Raw genomic sequence first — 21,059 nt, 5'->3', positions numbered from 1 at the left:
CAAGTATCAGGTGAGGAAAGCACACTTTACCTCCAACTTTGGCCAGGTAATTCCCCTCCCACAGCTAGACCACGGATATGGTGGAAGATGGCTTAACCATCATGTGGTCCATTAAGGATCAAGAGGTTGAGAGAGGAGGAGGAGGCTGTAACTACGATGTACTTCGAACCGTGGCCTCGGGGTTCCTCCAGTGGTCTTTACACCACGTGCCGCCTAGGGACACTAAACTGATAGCTTTCACACCCCTGCTACAACTGTGAGGAATTTTATCCTTGGGTGTCCAGAGTTTTGCAGCCGCTAGACGCAGGGTGGAGGTCTGGGCCCAAGGGCGGGGCTTGGGGCCAGGGGGCGGTGCCAGTGACCGAAGAGCGGAACCCGCGACAGCCGCCCAGCGGCCCCGGCCTCAAGGAATGCCGGGAGTCGGGACCAGGCCGCGCTCTTACTCTTTCGGCTCCGCCCCCGCCTGTCTGTGTCTGCAGTGGCCGCCATCGATAAAGTTGTTGTTCTGCCAACATGGCGGCGCCCGTGGTGACTGGCCGGGCCGTGTTCGCCTAAGGTGGGAACCGAGGCGTAAGGAGCCGCAGGCCAGAGCCTGTGAGCAGGTAAACCCCTGACCCGGGCTCATAGGGGCAAGATACGAGGCCTGATCTCCCCTTTACCCGGATTGGTAGATTTCGACTTGCCGGGAGCCGGAAGGGAAAGTGCGGGCTGTGTTTGGTGGTCTCGGAGCTGTGCAGTTTCCCAACTGGAAAAGTTTCTGAGATTAAGATCTTCAGATTCTTTGAGCCACCGACTCTGTTGATAGCTCTGGACCCTTTCCCAGAAAAACGCATATGTACGTATAGTTTTGTACTCAATTCCCTCTCTCCACCGCTCCACTACCCCGGCTGGTCCCTGGATCTTTGCTCCCGGGGCTGAGGCTTTAGACTCGAAGGATATCCATTGGCCCACGTCCTCTCTGTGACCCACAGATCGTTGTCACAGCATGTTAGGGCTCTAAGGTCATCAGAGAGCATCTGGATTTACCCCTTTATCTTAAGGAGAAGCTGATTTTCCAGGTAGGAAGTAATTTCCCTGAGGTCACATAGAGAATTAGTTGGGGTTTTTTTTGTTTGTTTTTGCACATAGCTCCTTTAAGATTAATTTCCCAGGTACATTCTCGGACACTTTCTTTTGGACGCACACTAATGCCCTCGTGTGCTTCTCTGTGTTCTGTTTCTTTGCCCGTTTTTTCCTACTCTGCTAGGTTTCTCTGTCTGTATATGATTGTCATTTGGGGTCCAGTTCTCAGGCCCCTCCCTCTATGGTCACAGGCCGCTACCCCCACCATTCTCAAAAAACTTAAGCTTAAGCCCTAAGTGAGGTTGAGATCAGGGCTGACTCTTAAAGAGGAGTGGAGTAATGGGGATTGATACTTTGGAAGGATGTGGAAGAAGAGACAAGATTCCAAACATCTAGGCAAGGAGCTGGCTGTGACAGAGCTAAGGAAGAAAAGGGCCAAGTTGATCATAGCACGAGATATGAATCACACCTTTCACATTCATGGTAGGGGCATGGTCCTCTAATAAAATGGCTGCTCCTTATCAGGAAGAGGCAGTGTCCATCAGGGCTTTGGTGGTGGAGTGTCCCAGAGCAGGGCCTGGGATGTAAAGAAAGGGAACTGGACTGAGCTCCAGGGCTGCAGTAAATCATAGCCCTGAGTGCACTTATGGCTGAGTTCCCCTAACATAAAGGGTGTGGACTTTTCTTAAAGGGTCTTGACACATATATTACCAGATTGCTCCCCAGGGAGTTGGAATCAGTTTGCATTTCACCAGGAGTGTATAAAAGTGCACATTTCTTTTTATAACAGGTTTTTACCAATCTGATAAGCAAAATATTTCCTTGTTTTAATTTGCATTTCTTTGATTAGTTGTAAAGTCATTCTTTTTCAGGTATTTGCTAGCCAATTTGTATTTCCTCTTTTCTCCGTCCCCAATTTTTAAAATTAGGTTGTTACTCTTTCTCTTCTCATATGTGAACTCTTTATAGAGAAGGGTAATCTTTTGTTGTAGTTTTGGCAGTTTTCTCTCAGCTTGTTTGCTTTCTGATTTTGTTCGTGGTGGTTTTGATATGCAGGTATTTTACATTTTTTAGAGAGTTTTGTTAATATTTTCCTTTATGAAATCTTCCATTGCTTTTATGCTTAGGACAGAACATCCTGCACCTTTTACAGAATTAGTACATACTCATCTATGTTTTTTCTTGTTTTATGGTATTTTTTAAAATTCTTTAATCTATGTGGGATTTACTCTGCTTTTTGGTTTGAGGTGGGGCTCTAATTTGAATCGGCCCCCCATTCACTGAATAGTCTATCACTTTCTAATCTATTTGTGCTTTTTGCTTTATGAACTTTAAGTTCTTTAAAATACCCAGATCCATTTCAGAATTCTCTACTCTATACCATTGGTTTATGTACAGGAAAGGTTATTAGCGAGCCAGGTATTATGTAAACATTTTTAGAAAGCTTACTGTTATGTAGACAGGGAATGTTGTTATACTTTTTTTATAATTTGGTGCATAGTATAAGTAAGTTATAGAGACAGGATTAGAATTTTAAGTGAAATTAAGATTCCTTCCTTCATATTGTTCATATTGGTGATCTGTCTGCACTCTTTGGTATTTCTTTTTTCACAATGGCTAACCAGCATCGAAACAAAAATTTTGAGAGGATCAAGAATTAATGCCAGCTTAGAAGTAGAGACACAGATGTAGAGAACAAACGTATGGACACCAAGGGGGGAAAGCAGGGGGTGGGGGGAGGTGATGAACTGGGAGATTGGGATTGACATATATACACTAATATGTATAAAACAGATAACTAATAAGAACCTGCGGTATAAAAAATAATAATAAAATAAAATTCAAATCAAAACAAAACAAAAAATTAATGCCAGCTCAGAGTGCCAGTTTCTTCCTTCATTTCTCTCTGGTTTTGAAAGGTCTGTTTTTGTCTGTTTCTGCACTATAGCTAATGCTGTTATGCAGGAAGGCAGAAATTTTAGGCTATTTAGTCATAAATCTTAAATATTTGATGAACTGTCACCTTAGGCTTTAACACAGTGATAAAACATGAAACTTCTATGAGGTCATTTCTGGAATTCACTTTGGAGGAAACCAATGAAACATTAAAGTTGAATTTTGATTCGCAGCTAGATGTCTTAGTGGGCCCCAACCTGTGGGTTGTATTCCAGAAAACCATAACACTCATCACTGTTCCACATGTTATATACATATTTGTTTGTTTCTTATCTGCTTTTCTCTACTAGTATATAAGTGCCATGAAAGAAGGGACTTTGTTTTTGTTCACTGCTCTATCCCCAGTGCCTAGAATAGTGTGTGGACCTAGTGACACTCAATAAATATTTAGTAGGTGAATGAAGAACTAAATGAATGAGCAGTCTTCTAAATAATGGTTATTTCCTGGCTCAGCCTACTGAGTATACTTAGCTTGTAGTATGTATGAAGAACGCTAATCTTAGCTCAGAGTCTCCGATCTTCCTGGGAGACCTGTGTTCAGATCTCTTCTGATACTTGAGCCTAAGGCCAAGCCCAGATGTGCTTAGAGCTCTTCTGAAGCCTGGACAATGGGAATTAAAGCCTCCTGTACAGACCCTAGGCTGGCCTAAAGGCGAGGGCCGGAGGTGGCTCTGCTGCTTCCCAAGCAAGCAAGCTGTGAGGTTGCAGCAGGAGCTGGCCCAGGTGGTGGTCTCCTTTTGTTCCTATGGGGCTTTTGTATCTTGCTGTTTGGGAGCATCGAACACGTTTAATATTTTCCAATTAAGAAGTTTGTGTTTAGCTCAATTGTACTTCTGAAGTATTCTTTTCAGGGGAAGAAGTCATCAGAATAAGAGGAAAGCATGTGGACAGGCGGGGAGCGCTGGCTGTGCTGAACGGAAGGATGAGCTCGGGGAGGTTCCGGGCGGCTCACACGTGTGCTTTCTGCCCTCTCTTTCAGGGCCTTCCCTCCTTTTGAAGAATGGCTCCTTCTTGGCAGAGGCTGGGTTTATATGCCTCTCTTCTGAAAAGGCAGCTAAATGATGGTCCAGATGTCATCAAATGGGGAAGGAGAGTGATTCCAGGATGTTCCAGAGGTATTTACAGTGCCACGGGAAAGTGGACCAAAGAGTATACGCTGCAGACAAGAAAGGATGTGGAGAAATGGTGGCATCAACGAATAAAAGAACAGGCCTCCAAAATTTCAGAAGCTGATGTGAGTATTCTTTTATATATATATATATATATATATATATATATATATATCTTTTTTTTTTTTTTGGTTGCACCAGGTCTTAGTTGCAGCAGGTAGGCTCCTTAGTTGTGGCATGCGAGCTCTTAGTTGCTGCATGTATGTGGGATCTAGTTCCCTGAACAGGGATCGAACCCGGGCCCCCTGCACTGGGAACTTGAAGTCTTATCCACTGCGCCACCAAGGAAGTCCCATGAGTATTCTAAGAGACGCTGAAAGTGTAGAGAAGAGGGACTAAGAGCTTGGACTGGGGTGAGACTGCCTGAATTCAAATAAGTTATTGAGTATGTGACATTGAGCCAAATTTCTGAATCTCTCTGGGCTTCAACTTTTTTTATCTAAAATGGGCATTGTTAATAGTAGTGCTCACCTGCTTCCCAGGATGCTTGTGAGGGGTACCTGGGATGAGACCGACTTGGTGCTTGGAGGAGTTTCAGTGTGGTGCACATACAAATAAGGTGCATGCAAATGGTGCCACACTGGGCATTCTGGAGCAGCATTTACTGGGGAAGCTCATCAAGACAGGAGCCACAGCAGATGTCAGGTCCTCTGTGGTCCACTGCATGGTGGGGCAGCACACAGGGATCCAGCAGGGTCAGATAGGAGACGCTAGGAGAGGCACCTGGGCCCCTCGGCTGTGGAACTTTTAAGCTCCTGCATATTCTGAGAAGTACCTCCCTCTCCCCTCCCATGACGCTGGCCTCCAGCCCTATTCTGCCATCATGGCTTGGGAGGTACCAGCCCTTCCCAGATGTGATCTGGGACTGGGGTCCAACCTCATGGTTGCAGCTATATAAGTTAGGGGACCCTTGGCTTTTGGTCTGTCTGCACCAGCTCAGCGCTCTACCTGAATTAATTGTCTTAAGCACTTGGCTGTAGCCACTTTCCATGGAGTTCTCTGCTGGAGGCCAGCTCCTTCTCTGGGAGGCCAACCTGCTGGGGATCAGTCTTGCATGCATTAACCCTTACCTCTCGATATTGGTCAAAATGACAAATGGAAGATGTGATTTGTTGAATGAAATGTTGAATCTGATCAGAGCACAGTACTATAAAATAGAGTTTTACTCTTAAATTCTGACCATCCTTTCATAATAGTTACCAGTAAAATAATGCTGACCCTTTATGTTTAATTAAAGAGATTAGGCCAAAGGCAAGCAGTTGAGTAGATATATATCTGCACAAGATGACACTGCTTGAATCGCCTTTCCTGATTCTCCACTCTTATCAGACTCATTCTTTCTATGAGATTGATCATTATGAACAATGAGGGTGGGTAGCTATTTGTATTAAACTGAAGGATGGTTTTCGGCATTAGTTACAAAGAAAATCTGGTATTTAAAGAGATGTAGTGTGTAACACGTGAAATGATAAAAAGCAAGGTTTAAATATATTGCATAATTATACAATAACAGCTTGACTTTTACCTCATTAGGAAGTGAAAATTCTTTGTGGCAACATGACCTGACTAATGTAACTAAATGTATTTTGGAAGCAGACCTTAGGGAGCAGTTTAATTCTCAATGAGGAGCATAAAATTAGCTTTTTTTCTTTTGGTTTAAATTTAGTCACTTCCAGACATTTTGAAGTTGTAGCTTTTTCTTCTTGTGACGTTGCATCCTTAAGCGTATGGTTGTGTAAAAACTTAAATGGATCAAAATAAACTGTGTTTCACTAGTTGGGTAAATAGCTTGAGGGACATTTTGGGTGATCCCCTGGTGGCATTCTATGAGGGTTTGAATCAGGGAACGGCAAAGTGGAGAGAGCACTGGATCGGGAGCCTGAGCAGTAATACTGGCTCTGCCCCCAAATCAGTGCGATCTCATCAGCATCGTTTAACCTCTTTGATCCTCAGATTCTTTGCATTGTTTATCTCACAGGATTGCTTTGAAAATCAAATGAGAAAATATGACTGAACCCATTTTATAAACTGAAAGAGGATAAAAGTGTGTGGTGTGTCTTTGTCAGGAATGAGAATATGACTAGATGCTGGTGGATTTTGAAGAATCTATAATCAACCTCCCTCTGGTATTAGCTACATTTGAAATCCACCTGAATGAGCTTCTAGATGCTGAATATTTTGCCATCATCATCATAATCATTGTTATAAAAAGAACTTCCATTTAATGAGCATTTTACTATGTCAGCCACCATCTTTCCATTGATTATCTCATTTAAATCCTGAATCAACCCTGGGGGTGAGTAATATTATCCTCATTTTGGGGGTAAGAAAACAGGCTCAGAGGGAGGTTTGGTAACTTGTTGAGATGCACAACTCACTTGTGGCAGAGCCCAGGACTCAAACCCAGACACGTTTGATTTCTAAACTCATGCTTTCACCAGGAACCTTCTTTTGCCTTGCCTTTGATTTACAGATTGTAAACTGAGGCCAGAAAGACAAAGGAATTTGCCTAAGGTCTCACAGCTAGTGTCAAAGCTCGACCAGATCCCAGGCTGCAGGCTCCTATTGAGTGGTCCTTCCCCCTCCATCCTCTAGACTCAGCGACAGCTTCAGAGCATGATCTATAAAGAGGCAGAAGTTATCTTTCTCCTGATGTTAGAAGCTGACAAAAATAATAGGACCCACTTATAAATACCGTCCTTTTTCTATCGCTTCCAATCTTAATTTCTTTTAAAGGCTTAAATTCTTACACTTTTATATAATTATGAAAATTTCCCTTTCAATCAGATTCCTACTCAATTATACTATAAACTCCCATAATTCCTTCTTTCCACTCCCAGAGATAGAACTCATTTCATTGTCACAGAGGAAAATGACTTAATTCACACAGAAAAGCAAAAGGCAGGGGCAGGCAATAAGCTGAATACCTTTTCTGCAATAAATAAAAATATTCGTGAATAGTAAAGAGTTTTGCTAGCAATACTTTTCTTTTAAAAAAAATTTATTTATTTATTTATTTTTGGCTGTGTTGGGTCTTCATTGCTGCATGCGGACTTTCTCTAGTTGCTTCGAGCAGGGGCTACTCTTCGTTGGGGTGCGCGGGCCGCTTATCGAGGTGGCTTCTCTTGTTGCGGAGGTGGGCTTTAGGCGCGTGGGCTTCAGTAGTTGTGGTGCACGGGCTCAGTAGTTGTGGCTCACGGGCTCTAGAGCGCAAGCTTAGTAGTTGTGGCGCGTGGGCTTAGTTGTTCTGTGGCATGTGGGATCTTCCCGGACCAGGGCTCTAACCTGTGTCCCCTGCATTGGCAGGTGGATTCTTAACCACTGTGCTACCAGGGAAGCCCAATACTTTTCTATATATATTCTGTAAACTCAGTTTTGTAGTTCTGCTTAGCTAGTATGTAATGAATCCCTTGATTTTGCTATAAATTTAATCTTTGTTGGATAGACATACAAAATGGATATGTTAATGAAGAAGCTATATGTGGAAAATGTTTGGGGCAACATTGTTAAATAAACATTTTAAAATATATGTCACTATAATAAAAACAAAATGATTATAATAAAAAATAGGTTTAATGTAAAAACTTTAAAATGAAAACTAGAAATAGTTTATATCAAGGGATTTTATTGTTTTTTTCAGGTCCCAAAGAACTCTGTAACAGCTGTTTTCCCATGTCCCTAAAAATTCCCAAAGGAAAGGCCAGTAGGCCAAATCCATTGCAATGAGTAATGTTTGAATCGAGGTGGGTAGTCTGCTTATTTCCGATTCTGCACCAAGTATCAGAACGAGGTCTTGTACTTCCTTTGAGGGATTTGTTTACAAGCTGAGAGGATTGTCTGTCACTTGCCTTCTTAAAGAAGGAAAGTCCTGAGTCCTCACTAACTCCTGAATCTCAAGTCCTCTCTCATGCTCCTGAGGTTTTCCTAAGAGTTATGGATCCACATTAAAGTGCATGATCAACGTGGGGCTTTCCATCCGTTTCTAGAAATCAACAGCAGCTGTCACTTCAGTATTCCAGATTTCCAAGTTTATGTATTATCCAAACTTCTTATTTATTCACTTTTCCCTTCTCTTCCTTCAGGCACCTTTACTTACCACTCAGTTGGTAAGTTCCAGAAGATGGGCAGTACAGAGAAAAGTGCCACTCTGGTCTGTTTTGCCACCCTTTAGTGGCCCTGCTAAAGATTTGTTTAACTTCTTTGCTGAAGGAAGTGTAAAGCAAGGGGTCGAATGAGATTTGGAAAGAATCTGATTTCTGGTTTCTTCTGTTCCCCTGATTACAGTTGGCTGTCAATTATCAGTCATGCAAATACTTACCAAAAAATACCTCCCCAGTCCACACACATACCCAAAAGAGTGGTTATGAATATTCTGTCTTGCATTTGTTTTCATTCATTTTGAAGAAGCAAAGCCTTAAAGAACTCTAGTAGAGCTCACGGAAGGGAGTAAGGACAGAAAGAGAAAAATAGAAGGTGGCACAAAAGTAATGATAACATCAGACAGTCCAGACCCTTAGTGACTAAACAGAAGCAGTTACCTGTTCTCTTGCTTTCTTCAGAGGCACCCCTTCTCCCCCATGGGAGGATTTAAGGTTGGAGAGGGGGAACATTCCTGTCACCTGGACAGGATTGGTGAAGTGTGCTGGGAAAAGTGCCCTTCAGTAATAAGTGCTCTGCAGAGGCCTGTTACCAGGCTTCAGAGCACAAAGGCCGACAAACATTTATCCAACATTTATTAAACTGGGAGGTGGGCGGCCAGGAAGGTGGGGTTGGGGGGGAGGGATGATTAAAACATGGTCCTTGCCCTTGAACAATAGGTCCCCAGTAAGGAATCAATTAAATGATACCACCTTTCCTGTGGAGCCTTGTCCCCTCATGTGCACAAACTCGTGACAGCATTCACCATTTTACTGTGGAAGAACTAAGGTGCCAAAAGTCAGTGTTCCAGTGAGGACCTCCTGCCCTGTGTTCATTCTGTTCCAACGCATTTACCTTTTTTCTGTTTCTCGTGATGAAGCTGCGTCTTTGGAAGTTGGAGAGTTATGTAACCCTGGCCTGAGGCTGCCTGTAGATCACCGCCTGGGAAATAGCTAAAATTTTCTCATTACCTTACCATTTCAACTTTTTCTGTTGAAAGATAAGCTCACAATACAGCAGAGAAACCCGGGACCTGAACCGGTGCCTGAGGACCCTGCTCGTACTGTTCAATCCAAGTCTGCATGCAGCTACAGGGAATTTAGGGAGGGGCTCCATTTTTAGACATGTCACATCTCTGTGATTCACTATTGTTTCCTTGAATTATATGGACATATGTGTCAGAGCTTCATTTGGAAAAACATATAGTTCTTTAAGACCTAGATAGCTGTCCTAAAAGAGAAGCTTTTAAAAGAGAAAAAGACAGATTTAAAAATACATATGGGTAATAGGACTTTGAGGTTGTTTGGCATTATTTTGGACATTCTTTAGGTTAAGCCAGGGCTTTGAAGTTTGGTATTAGGCATTTTTGTCAGTTTACCTTATGGGAACAGTTTTTTAAAAAGAAAACTTTTAAAAATGTTAAATTATTACCTTGAGTAAAATGCCAAAATATTATGTGCATGCAGGTTTCCCCGTGAATGCTTAATAAATACTCATTGTCATTTTTTTGTCATTCTTTCCTAGAAATCAAAGCCCAAGTTTTACGTGCTTTCCATGTTCCCTTATCCTTCCGGCAAGCTGCACATGGGCCACGTGCGTGTATACACCATCAGCGACACCATTGCACGCTTCCAGAAGATGAGAGGGATGCAGGTAAGGCAAGATGCCTGCTGGAATAGCACTTTCCTGCCTGACTCAGGACAATAAGAATGTAGGACAAAGGAAGAAAACCAATCTTAGTTAAGATTAGGACAGCTTTGAAGATAAACGTGAAAAGCTCAGGGTTTCCTCTCATGAATTGGAGGACATAATAAAGCATCCAGATTAATTGAGGGGCAGCCGTGTGTTGGATGTTGTGCTAGGGAGGGAGGTGGGGTGTGGATGCAGTGGAAGGAGGTTACAGATGTGGGTACCACATGATATCTCCTCAGGAGGAGTTCACAGTACAGTGGGGCTGACACGCATAAATAGACAAACATTGAACAGGGGAATGAATCCAATAGTAGAAATGAGGAACAGGGTTCCCTCTGTTCCTCAGTTTCAGTTGCTCTCTTTAAGATGATAAGCTATCTTGGAGGGGGGCGGGTATCCTCCAGGCTCTCTTGAACTTAATTTCTTGTTAATTTTCATAGCCCATATTTAAGTCAGATCATCCCCAAAATAACTGCCAAATATGGTGAAAACTTGTCCAGCCATTTCTAAGTGGTAATGGCAAAAAAGAAGCAAATCTCTGTAATGGTCAACAGTGTGAAAGCCTGTGAGTAGGAAGTGGGACCACAAGAGATTTTTCTCCTTGTATTTGATATTTTCTGTATTCTCTAATGAGCATGTATTTATTTTATGATGGAAAAAGTAAAATTTTCCTAACAAAAAAATATGTGGGGAGTAACAGCTCTGCGGGAGTTGGGGAAGGCTCCGCTAAAGAGGGAGCATCTGTCCTTGAAGGACAAGGCGAAATTTCTTGGGAGAGGAGGAGACGAACCCTTGCACGTCTGATGTTGGTAGACGCCTTCACCCCACTGCCAATTACCCCAGAGCCTGCGCTGTACTCTTTACCAACACGTCATCTGTAAGATGAGGTGGCAATGATCATAGCAGCTTCTTTAACACCTTACAGAGAGAGGCAGGATCAAAGAGGGGCTGAGAGCATGGACCATTGAACCAGATGGCCAGCATTTGAATGCTAGCCCTTAACACTTAGTAGCTGTTCGACTTTTGACTAATTACTAAATTAACGTCTCTAATACCTAGTTTTCTCTCATCTGTAAAATGGGGATAAAATAGTACCTGCCCATTGGACTGTTACAGGGATTGAAAGAGGATGACTATGAAGCACTTAGCACATAGCTGGCACATAAGTACGTAACCAGTAAATATTAGCATCGCCAGTGGAGGGCTGGAGCCTGCTTGTCCCAGTTCCTGAGAGCTGTGGGCATGTCTGCCCAACTTCATGTTAATTATTTGTCACCTTAGTAGCATGAACTCCACCATGGTGGGAGTATTTACATCATGGAAATTAGCAAAGCCTACAAATCAGGGCTTTTTCTGCCAGAGAGTTGATTGTTAAACATTTACTGGCACTGCCACTGGCTGTTGCTATTATTAACCTCTCAGGGTCTATATAAAGGGTATCTGCCCCCTCCCAGTCCTTTATCAAGATTTTCTTTTAGAAAGGTACATGAATCCATTGTCATAATTGGTTTGAAAATTTGTGCTGAACTGACATTGGCAGCAAGAAGTATTCCTAAAAAGGAAGTCAGGGTACAGTGTCTCTTTGTCACTTGTAGAGTTAATGACTTTTACTGTCAGATTCAGAGATTTGCCTTCTACAAGGGATGTCTCCCTGGGCTATGCGAGGTATTATTTTTCCCAGATACTGCTTTCCATCACTTCTGCAATGTTTATTAGAAAGAGGTGGTGCAGAATAAATTGACTCTTGTCATGAAGTATAATATCTGTGTTTCTTCAACTAGATTTATCTTTTTTTTTTTTTTTTTTTTACTTAGGCCAACTTATTTTGGAAAATTAGTGAGTACAGGCCAGTTGCTGAAGATTAAACTTTTACAGCAAAACTGTACATTTATGGTACATTAGCGGATAAGTGGTTGAGGTGGTGTAGGTGGGACTCTAATTCCCTTGGGTGGATGAGACGTTACAGAGAAGGGTCAAGGCAGAACCCCAGGCCCAGAGATAGTGGGACCCTTGTAGGCAGCTTAGGCCCAAAAGACAAAATGGAGTCCCTTACAGTAACTGAAGCCCAAGGTCACGCTGGACCCAGGGACTGAGCAACCCAGGTTTGAACCCCATTGTACCACTTTCTCACTGAGTGACCCTGCACAAGTCATTTAATGTCTGTGAATCCCACTCTCCTTGTCTTTAAAATAGGGATAATAATATAATAATAATTATTTTCCCCTCCTGGGTCATTGTGTGGGTTAAACGAGATAGTACATGTGTCTGGCACATAATGGTCCCTTAATAAGTGGTAGCCCTGATTATTATTTATACTGATCTGACTTACTCTGGGAAGTCATTTAATAAATGAAATGAAATCTAATTCATTTAATAAATGAATCTGCTCTCTTCTGCTTGGGGCCTGCTGCATGGAGTTGCCTTCTGAGAAGCAACTAGACTGCAAATCATACCCTGCTATTTGTATTATCTATCCTGTGACTCGGTTGGTTCCTGAAACCACTCTTTGTTTTTTGGTTTATGGTATCTTAGTCATTGTGACCAGCAGGCACCTAGGGTTCCCTCTGTTCCTCAGTTTCAGTTGCTCTCTTTAAGATGATAAGCTATCTTGGAGGGGGGCGGGTATCCTCCAGGCTCTCTTGAACTTAATTTCTTGTTAATTTTCATAGCCCATATTTAAGTCAGATCATCCCCCAAATAACTGTCAAATATGGTGAAAACTTGTCCAGCCATTTCTAAGTGGTAATGGCAAAAAAGAAGCAAATCTCTGTAATGGTCAACAGTGTGAAAGCCTGTTGAGCTTCCTGTTGTTTTAAAATCCTTCTTTCGCAATGTCAGGACTAGTCCCAGGGATTGGGATTCAGGTCAGGTTCAGTGATCCTTACTCTAAGGAGGGAAGGAATATCTGCTCTGCAATAGCAAGGTCTGACATGTGTATTGATTAATTCATTCGGTACATAGTCCTTGGGCACCAGCTTTTCCAAACACCGGCCTTTCTACTGTATTATATAGTAGTATTGGAGTCTTAGGTTCAAAATCAGTCAGTAGGCCTAGGAAAAATTCAGTAAGCTTGCCCTTTTCTATAATGTGTTAATTTGTTGGTAGATTTGCTTAATTCTTTTTTTTTTTAAGATTTATTTATTTATTTGGTTGTGCTGGGTCTTAGTTGCAGCAGGTGAGCTCCTTAGTTGTGGCAGCTAGTCTCCTTAGTTGTGGCTCACCGGCTCTTTAGTTGTAGCACGTGGTCTCCTTAGTTGTGGCAGGTGGGCTTCTTAGTTGCAGCTCGCCAGCTCCTTAGTTGCAGCACGTGGGCTCCTTAGTTGTGGCATGCGAACTCTTAGTTGCAGCATGCATGTGGGATCTAGTTCCCTGACCAGGGACTGAACCCAGGTCCCCTGTATTGGGAGCACGGAGTCTTATCCACTACACCACCTGGGAAGTCCCTGATTTGCTTAATTCTTTTTTTATTATTACTATTATTTTAAAAAATTAATTTATTTATTTTTGGCTGCACTGGGACTTTGTTGTTGCACGCGGGCTTTCTCTAGTTGCAGAGAGTGGGGTCTACTCTTTGTTGCGGTGCACGGGCTTCTCATTGCGGTGGTTTCTCTTGTTGCAGAGCACAGCCTCCAGGCATGCGGGCTTCAGTAGTTGTGGTTCGCGGGCTCTAGAGCACAGACTCAGTAGTTGTGGTACATGGGCTTTGTTGTTCCACGGCATGTGGGATCTTCCCAGACTGGGGATCGAACCCGTGTCCCCTGCATTGGCAGGAGGATTCTTAACCACTGCGCCACCAGGGAAGCCCCCTGATTTGCTTAATTCTTGAATGGAGATATGGAAGTCATTCTAAGGCACATAAGAACAGTAGATGAGAAGTAAAAAGTGGAGTGACCTTTGCACCAAGTCTGCTCTCTTCAAGGCCACCAGTGACCTCCCTGGATGTGTCTCTGTCATCCTGTCTCATCTCAGTGGCCTGTAATACAGTAGACCATTTCCCACTCTGTGAAAGACTGTGCTCTTGGCATGAGACCCACTCTCCAGGTTTTTTTGCTGCAACTTGGTTTCTTCCTCCCAGTTTACTCCACAAGGTTTTCCTGCTCCGCTCCATCTTTGCATACTCTTATCAGGTTGGAAAGTTCTGCTTTAAAGGCAGACCTCAGAGATTGTGTGGGCTTTGTTCCAGACCACTGCAATAAAGTGGATATCGCAATAAAGTGAGTCACAGGAATTTTTTGGTCCCAGTGCATATAAAAGTAATGTTTACATTATATTGTGGTTTGTTGTGTGCGATAGCATTATGTCTTTAAAAAAATGTACACACCTTATTAAAAAATAATGCTGTTGGAAAAATGGTGCCAATAGACTTGCTCAACGAAGGGTTGCCACAAACCTTCAATTTGTAAAAAGCACAGTATCTATGAAGTACAGTAAAGCAGAGTGCAGTGCAGTAAGGTTATTCCTGTATTCCTAGTTTGCTCAGAATTTTTATCATGAATGGGTATTGAGTTTTGTTATATGCCTTTTCTGCATCTATTGAGACAATACATGGTTTTTCTCCTTTAATCTGTTAATGTGATGTATTATGTTGATTGATTTTTTAAAAATATTAAACCAACGTTGTGTTCCTAGGACAAATTTCATTTGGTCATGATGTACTTTTTAGAATGTATATATTGCTGTATTCATTTGTCAATATCCCTATGTGCCTGAAAGACACTGACCTGTAATTTACTTTTCTTGTAATATCTTTGTATTTAATATCAGGCTTATGCTAGCCTCATAAAACAAGCTAGGAAGTGTTCCCTTCTTCCCACTTTCTGAATGTGTTGTGTATTATTAGTGTTATTTCTTTCTTTATTGTTCAGTAACATTCACCAGTGATGGTATCTTGACCTAGAGCTTTCTTTGTGGGAAGTTTTTAAATTACAGTTCTATTTCTTTAATGGATATAAGGCTATTCAGATCTTCTGATTTTTTTTTTTTTCTGTGTCAGTTTTAATTTGTGTTTTTCGAGGGATTTGTCTACCCTACCTCAGATTCTGTTCTAGACTGCCTTCTCTTTTTTTTCTCTATCCACTTTCCCTAGGTAGGCTCTATCCTCTTTAGTTTAAATATGATACTTTAAAAAATTATAAACATTTCCAACACAGGAGTACAGAGAACATTATTCTAAATACTCAGACCCGCCATCCTGATATAATAGATATTACCATTTAATCTTGTTAATCTCAGCTTTTTTTCTTCTATGTTGCAGATACAGTTGAGCCTCTCCACAATCAGATTCCAGTCCTTCAGTTAAAAAAAAAACTAGTGTCTATCCTTTGCCTTCATGTTTTCATGCTTTTATTCTATGTATTGTTTATGGATACATACACACTTGTGTATAGTATTGTGTATTTTGAGTCAGTTCAAAATACACAATAGTTTATAGTTCATCCATTATAAGTGCTTATAGTTCATCCATTAAGTGCTGTATCATTATGACAATATTTAATTATCTATTTTCACATTGATAGAGTTTTAGGTTGTTTTAGATTTTTGTTCCAATGAACATCCTTGCACCTGACTGTTAGCCTGTGGGAGAAGTGGCATTGCTGGGTCATAGAGTGTACACTCCTCAGCATAAATATGTCTTGCCAAATTGCTTTCCAAAATGTTGGTGCCAATGTATATTCCTACCAGAAATAAATGGCATTTCGTATAGCCCTACATCCCTGACAATACTTACTAATGTTAGGCTTTTAAATCTTTGTTAATTTGATATATGGGAAATGGCATCTAATTGTGTTTTCAGTTTACATTTTCCTGAGTTCTGTCCTAGTGAAGCTATTTTTTATCTATTTAAGTTTCCTCTTCTCTGATTGGCTTGCTCACATTATTTGCCAAGTTCCTCTTGGGTTGTTTGTCTTTTTCATATTGTTCTTACCGTTCATATAGTTCTTTTTTTTTTTGGGAGGGGGGTCTCAGTTGCTGTTCTCAGGCTTTCTCTAGTTGAGGTGAGCAGGGGCTACTCTTCATTGCTGTGTGCGGGCTTCTCATTGTGGTGGCTTCTCTTGCTGCAGAGCACGGGCTCTAGGCTCACAGGCTTCAGTGGTTGCAGCACGTGGGCTTCAGTAGTTGTGGCGCACGGGCTGTAGGGCGTACAGGCTCTAGGGCACGTGGGCTTCAGTAGTTGTGGCTCGTGGGCTTAGTTGCTCTGCGGCGTGTGGGATCTTCCCGGACCAGGGATCGATCCCGTGTCCCCTGCATTGGCAGGTGGATTCTTAACCACTGCGCCACCAGGTAAGTCCCTCATATAGTTCTTTATATGGTCTGGATTATTGATTCTTTGTTAGTTAAATACAGTGCAAATGTCTTCTCCCAGCCTGTGGTTTGTCCTTGTATTTTGTGAGCCCGCCAGACCACAGATTGTAATTTGGGTTTGAGAATGGACAAGAATGATGATTTGGAAAGTTCAAGGTTGCTTTTACTTTGGTTTCCTCCTGTAGCAGCAAAGGAGAGAAATAAGACAAGAGTGTAAGCAGATCATTGGGGTCCCCCATGTTCTTGTTGTAGTCAGTGGAGATGTGCCTGAGGCCATGATCATCACAGTTCTCTTGGGGAAACCTAAAGTCACAAAGCTGGCCAGGCCTTGGGCATACAAGTAAATTACATGTGGACTTGGCAAGTGGAGAGGGAGGTGGTTTGGGGGTGATGAGTTGATCAGGAATCTGTGACTTTAGTCAGTGGCAGTGGCCTCCCACCCGCCTCCTACCTCACAGATTTGTTGCAGGGTTCATGTGCAATGATCAATGAGAAAACTCTAAAAACCATAATGCAATTTTCCAGTGTAACCCAATTAATAATAGCAGTAATACGGTAGTCCTGAGGTTTGGATGTTTAAGCGGGGACCACTTGAAGCCAGAGATAAATTATTCTCTTTCAGGAGTCAGAAAAGACCACAGTGCCATTTGGTTTCTTAAACCCATACAATGTCTGATGACATATTTAAAGTTTAGCACCATATGGTGATTTTGTTGTGTTTTCATATGTTGTGTGCGCAGATGGTTAGAAAATAAAATTACCCACTTCCCACCTCAGCTGGTCTCCTCAGCACCTTCTGGGCCAGAAGCGGGGCAATTAAAGCATCAAGCTGCCAAGTCCCCCTCACAGAGTTGGACCTTGAGTAATTTGTCTCAGGCAAAACACCGCAGGGCACTGCCCAAGTAGTGTTTTCCGCTTGGGCCTTTTTGCTATTTCCTGTGGAGGAGGAAGGAAATTGAGGCTATGTGTCTGGCAGCTGCATGATCATAATGCAGTTACCCACAAATATCAGGAAGTGAGGGGAGTTCTTAGCAAGTGAACCATAATATACGTTTCATCAGCTTTCAGTTGGCCAGTCAGTCAACAAATGTTTATGAAGTGCCCAGAGAATGCATCGCATGGCATTTAGTTTTCAGATTTTCTAATCTCTGGAGCATCTGAAAGTAGAGAGTAGATTTCCAGGGCTTATCCTCTCAGATGTAATTTGAAAGGGACATTGAGTTGCTAGTCCAGTATTTTGATTGGAAACTGCCTGATTTATCTGCCTCACATTCCCAGAGGTCTTCTGTTTTGGGTCTAGTTGCTGTCATTTAGATTCTTTACCCTGAAGTATTTGCTTCATTTTGATCCCCAACCTGTAATAATAGTGAGTTATTAAACTTGCTAAACAAAATTAAATGTTGTGTTTCTCATTTCTTGGAAATAAAGTGTTGAATCTACTCCACAGAAACCACAGCACTCTCTGAAAATAGCAATTTTTTTCAGAAGCAGTAACCATGGTTGCTCTTAATTAGAAGCTGAATTGGTTTCAAATATAAAGTTTTGTTTTATGATGAAAGGGAGAGAAAGCTGGTCATTCCTGGGGAATTGGTACTTCTCTCTCATTGGGAGGGCAGACAATCAGCTGCCCCAGCTTCCTTCCCTTCTTAACCTCCAAAGTCTTCTTAACTCTCCTTCATCTTCCTTCCCATGCTGGAGGAAGAACTGTACTTTTGCCTGTTCATTTCTTCCTTCTTAAAAAAAGTATTTTTAAATTGTACGTAAAATTCCATATTCTCCCCTTTAAAAAGGAGAGATACAACATAGATAAGGCTACAGTCCCCTTTGACTACCCACTCCCCCCAGGCCCTTCTAGACAGTGATCCCTATCATTTTCCAGGGTATATCCCTCCAGAGCCTCATCTGTACATTGTCACCTGTAACTGTGTTCTCCTGTATCCCTTCTAGTCTGCTTGCCATCCATCCTGCCTGCCAACCCTGAGATGCCCATAGCTTTGCCCAGATGGAGGCAAGAGGTCCTGTTGGGTAAGCCATGGTCATGTGACTGGGTCCACACCGGAGGCTGTCCTAGCTTGAGCTTCTAGGTCTCGCTTCCTGGCCAGCTCTGTCTAACTTGACAGGGCTCTGATCCCTGTGTTTGCCCCTCATCAGTAGCTGGCCCTCACTCCCCTTTGATATCTCGAGTCATGGTAAATTTTGCAGTCCTGTAGTGTTCCTGTGCTGGTCTTTGACTAGTTTGCTGTCAGATGGATCTCCTGCTTTGCTTGGTATGGTGGAAGGGCAGAACTCTGCAGGCCACATTTCCCAAGCTCTGGTGTCAGCTGGCCTCTGGCTGGTTTTGGACAGGAAGAATTCTGGCAAGATTGTAGGGGAGGAGGAAGGAAGAAGCCAAGGAATTTCTCTCTCTCTGACCTGGTTAGTATCTCCTTCATTATTCCAGTTCCGTTTGGCCAGACCTGCCTCTTTCAGCTTCTGCAACTGATCTCAGCCTTTGGGTTCAGTTATCTCTGCTTCCTCCCTTTGTTCCTTCAGTCTAGAAGTGGGGGCAGTGTCCCACTCGTCCTAATTTCTGGGTTGTTTCCCTGTCCTCTTGGCTTCTCACTCAATTTAAAATACTTAGAGCATTTGTTAGAAGAACAGCTGGAAATGATGGTTTTTTACACCCTGGGAGTTTATTTTATGATTTCCAAGTTATACCTGCCAGGACTTCTTGATTCCCTTTCTGCTGAAAGCACTCATCCAAGAAGAGGTTAACACCTAGGGGATTGAGAGGGCTCAGGTGGCCCTAAAATATAAATCCAGATGTTGGTGGGCGGGTTGTTGTTGTTGTTGTTTTTAGGATAAATTGTCTAGTTGGCATATGTGAACTGTAGGTTTAGTTACTTGTGGAACTATGGAAGGATTAAACCAAGTTATGGTGATAGAAAAGAATAGAAATTTTAGAAGCCAAAAGGAGAGTTTAGAGTTCCTCCAGTGAATGTTTTTGATACTCTTGCCCATAGAGAAATCACAGACAAGAAAGTGGGCATTATATATCCAGAATGGGGGTATTTGATCTGGATGATGTAGAGCAGCGGTCCCCAACCTTTTTGGCACCAGGGACCGGTTTTGTGGAAGACAGTTTTTCCACGGACCACGGGTTGGGGGGGATAGTTTCGGGATGATTCAAGCACATTACTTTATTGTGCACTTTATTTCAATTATTATTACATTGTAATATAGAATGAAATAATTATACAACTCACCATAATGCAGAATCAGTGGGAGCCCTGAGCTTGTTTTCACTTGCCACTCACTGATAGGGTTTTGATATGAGTCTGCAAGTAATTGATTTATTATGGTCCCTGTGCAGTCAAACCTCTCTGCTAATAATCTGTATTTGCACCCACTCCCCAGTGCTAGCATCACTGCCTCATCTCCACCTCAGATCATCAGGCATTAATTTCTCATAAGGAGAGTGCAACCTAGATCCCTCGCATGCACAGTTCACAGTAGGGTTCGCGCTCCTATGAGAATCTAATGCTGCCACTGATCTGACAGGAGGCGGAGCTCAGGCAGTAATGCGAGTGAAGGGGAGCTGCTGTACATACAGATGAAGCTTCGCTCGCTCGCCCGCCTGCCCGCCGCTCACCTCCTGTTGTCCGGCCCAGTTCCTAGCAGGCCATGGACCTGTACCAGTCCATGGCCCAGGGGTTGGGGGCCCCTGATGTAGAAGAGACCAAGAGGTGAACGAGGTGGGCAAAGACAGCACTGACACGGTGTCTTTTAAATAAATAGGCTATAACAATTTGACCAGCAACTAGAATCTGCTGCCCAGGGGAAAGGGACAGGCTTTGGTATTTTGTAATCTTGTTATAGGTCTTTATTTTGTTCCTCCTGGACAGTAGTGAGTCATCTTATGGCACAAGAGTGAGTTCTGCCCTTGGTCACTGGATGTCTGGGAAACCCAAGGTGTAGAATTGATTAGACCCTTTCCTGTTTCGTAGAAACTTGGTTCACAGGGACATTGAATCCAGTGGTCCAGCCCATGGTGGAAAGAACTGTCCTGACTCCCCACAGTCTGTATTCCAGGTCAGACATTTGTTTTTTGTTAATTTTAGGTAAGACTGTGAAATATTAAGAAGCTTTAAGATTTTTCTAACTTTCTTTTCTTAATAGATCTTTATTGGAGTATAATTGCTTCACAATACTGTGTTAGTTTCTGTTGCACAACAGAGGGACTCAGCCATATGCATACACATGTCCCTGTATGCCCTCCCTCTTGAGCCTCCCTCCCATCCTCCCTATCCTACCCCTCTAGGTCATCGCAAAGCACCGAGCCAGTCTCCCTGTGCTACGCTGCTGTTTCCCACCAGCCAACTGTTTTACATTCAGTAGTGTATATGTCCAGTCACTGCTACTCTCACTTTGCCCCAGCTTTGCCCTCCCACCCCATGTTCTCAAGTCCATTTTCTATGTCTATTTCTTTATTCCTGCCCTGCAGCTAGGTTCATCAGTACTATTTTTTTTTTAAGATTCCATATATATGTGTTAGCATATGGTATTTGTTTTTCTCTTTCTGACTTATTTCACTCTGTATGACAGTCTCTAGGTCCATCCACCTCACTACAAATAATTCAATTTCATTTCTTTTCATGGCTGAGTAATATTCCATTGTATATATGTGCCACATCTTCTTTATCCATTCATCTGTCGATGGACATTTAGGTTGCTTCCATGTTCTGGCTATTGTAAATAGTG

At 42.5% G+C, this 21,059-nt stretch overlaps 1 protein-coding gene across 1 annotated transcript in view; it reads left to right on the top strand.

The window, feature by feature from the left end:
- Positions 1-483: 483 nt before the first annotated feature.
- LARS2 (leucyl-tRNA synthetase 2, mitochondrial) overlaps positions 484-21,059 on the top strand; it is a 159,076-nt gene continuing 138,500 nt past the window's right edge. The window contains exons 1-3 of the mRNA XM_032649183.1: positions 484-602; positions 3,998-4,252; positions 9,849-9,977. Coding sequence (XP_032505074.1) covers positions 4,019-4,252; positions 9,849-9,977 — 363 coding nt within the window. The 5' untranslated portion in view covers positions 484-602; positions 3,998-4,018. The remainder of the gene's footprint in view (positions 603-3,997; positions 4,253-9,848; positions 9,978-21,059) is intronic.

The sequence above is a fragment of the Phocoena sinus genome, chromosome 11, assembly GCF_008692025.1.
Source record: "Phocoena sinus isolate mPhoSin1 chromosome 11, mPhoSin1.pri, whole genome shotgun sequence".
Lineage (NCBI taxonomy): Eukaryota > Metazoa > Chordata > Mammalia > Artiodactyla > Phocoenidae > Phocoena > Phocoena sinus.
Note: the sequence above shows the minus strand (reverse complement) of the source record. Positions and strands in the feature narration are given on the sequence as shown.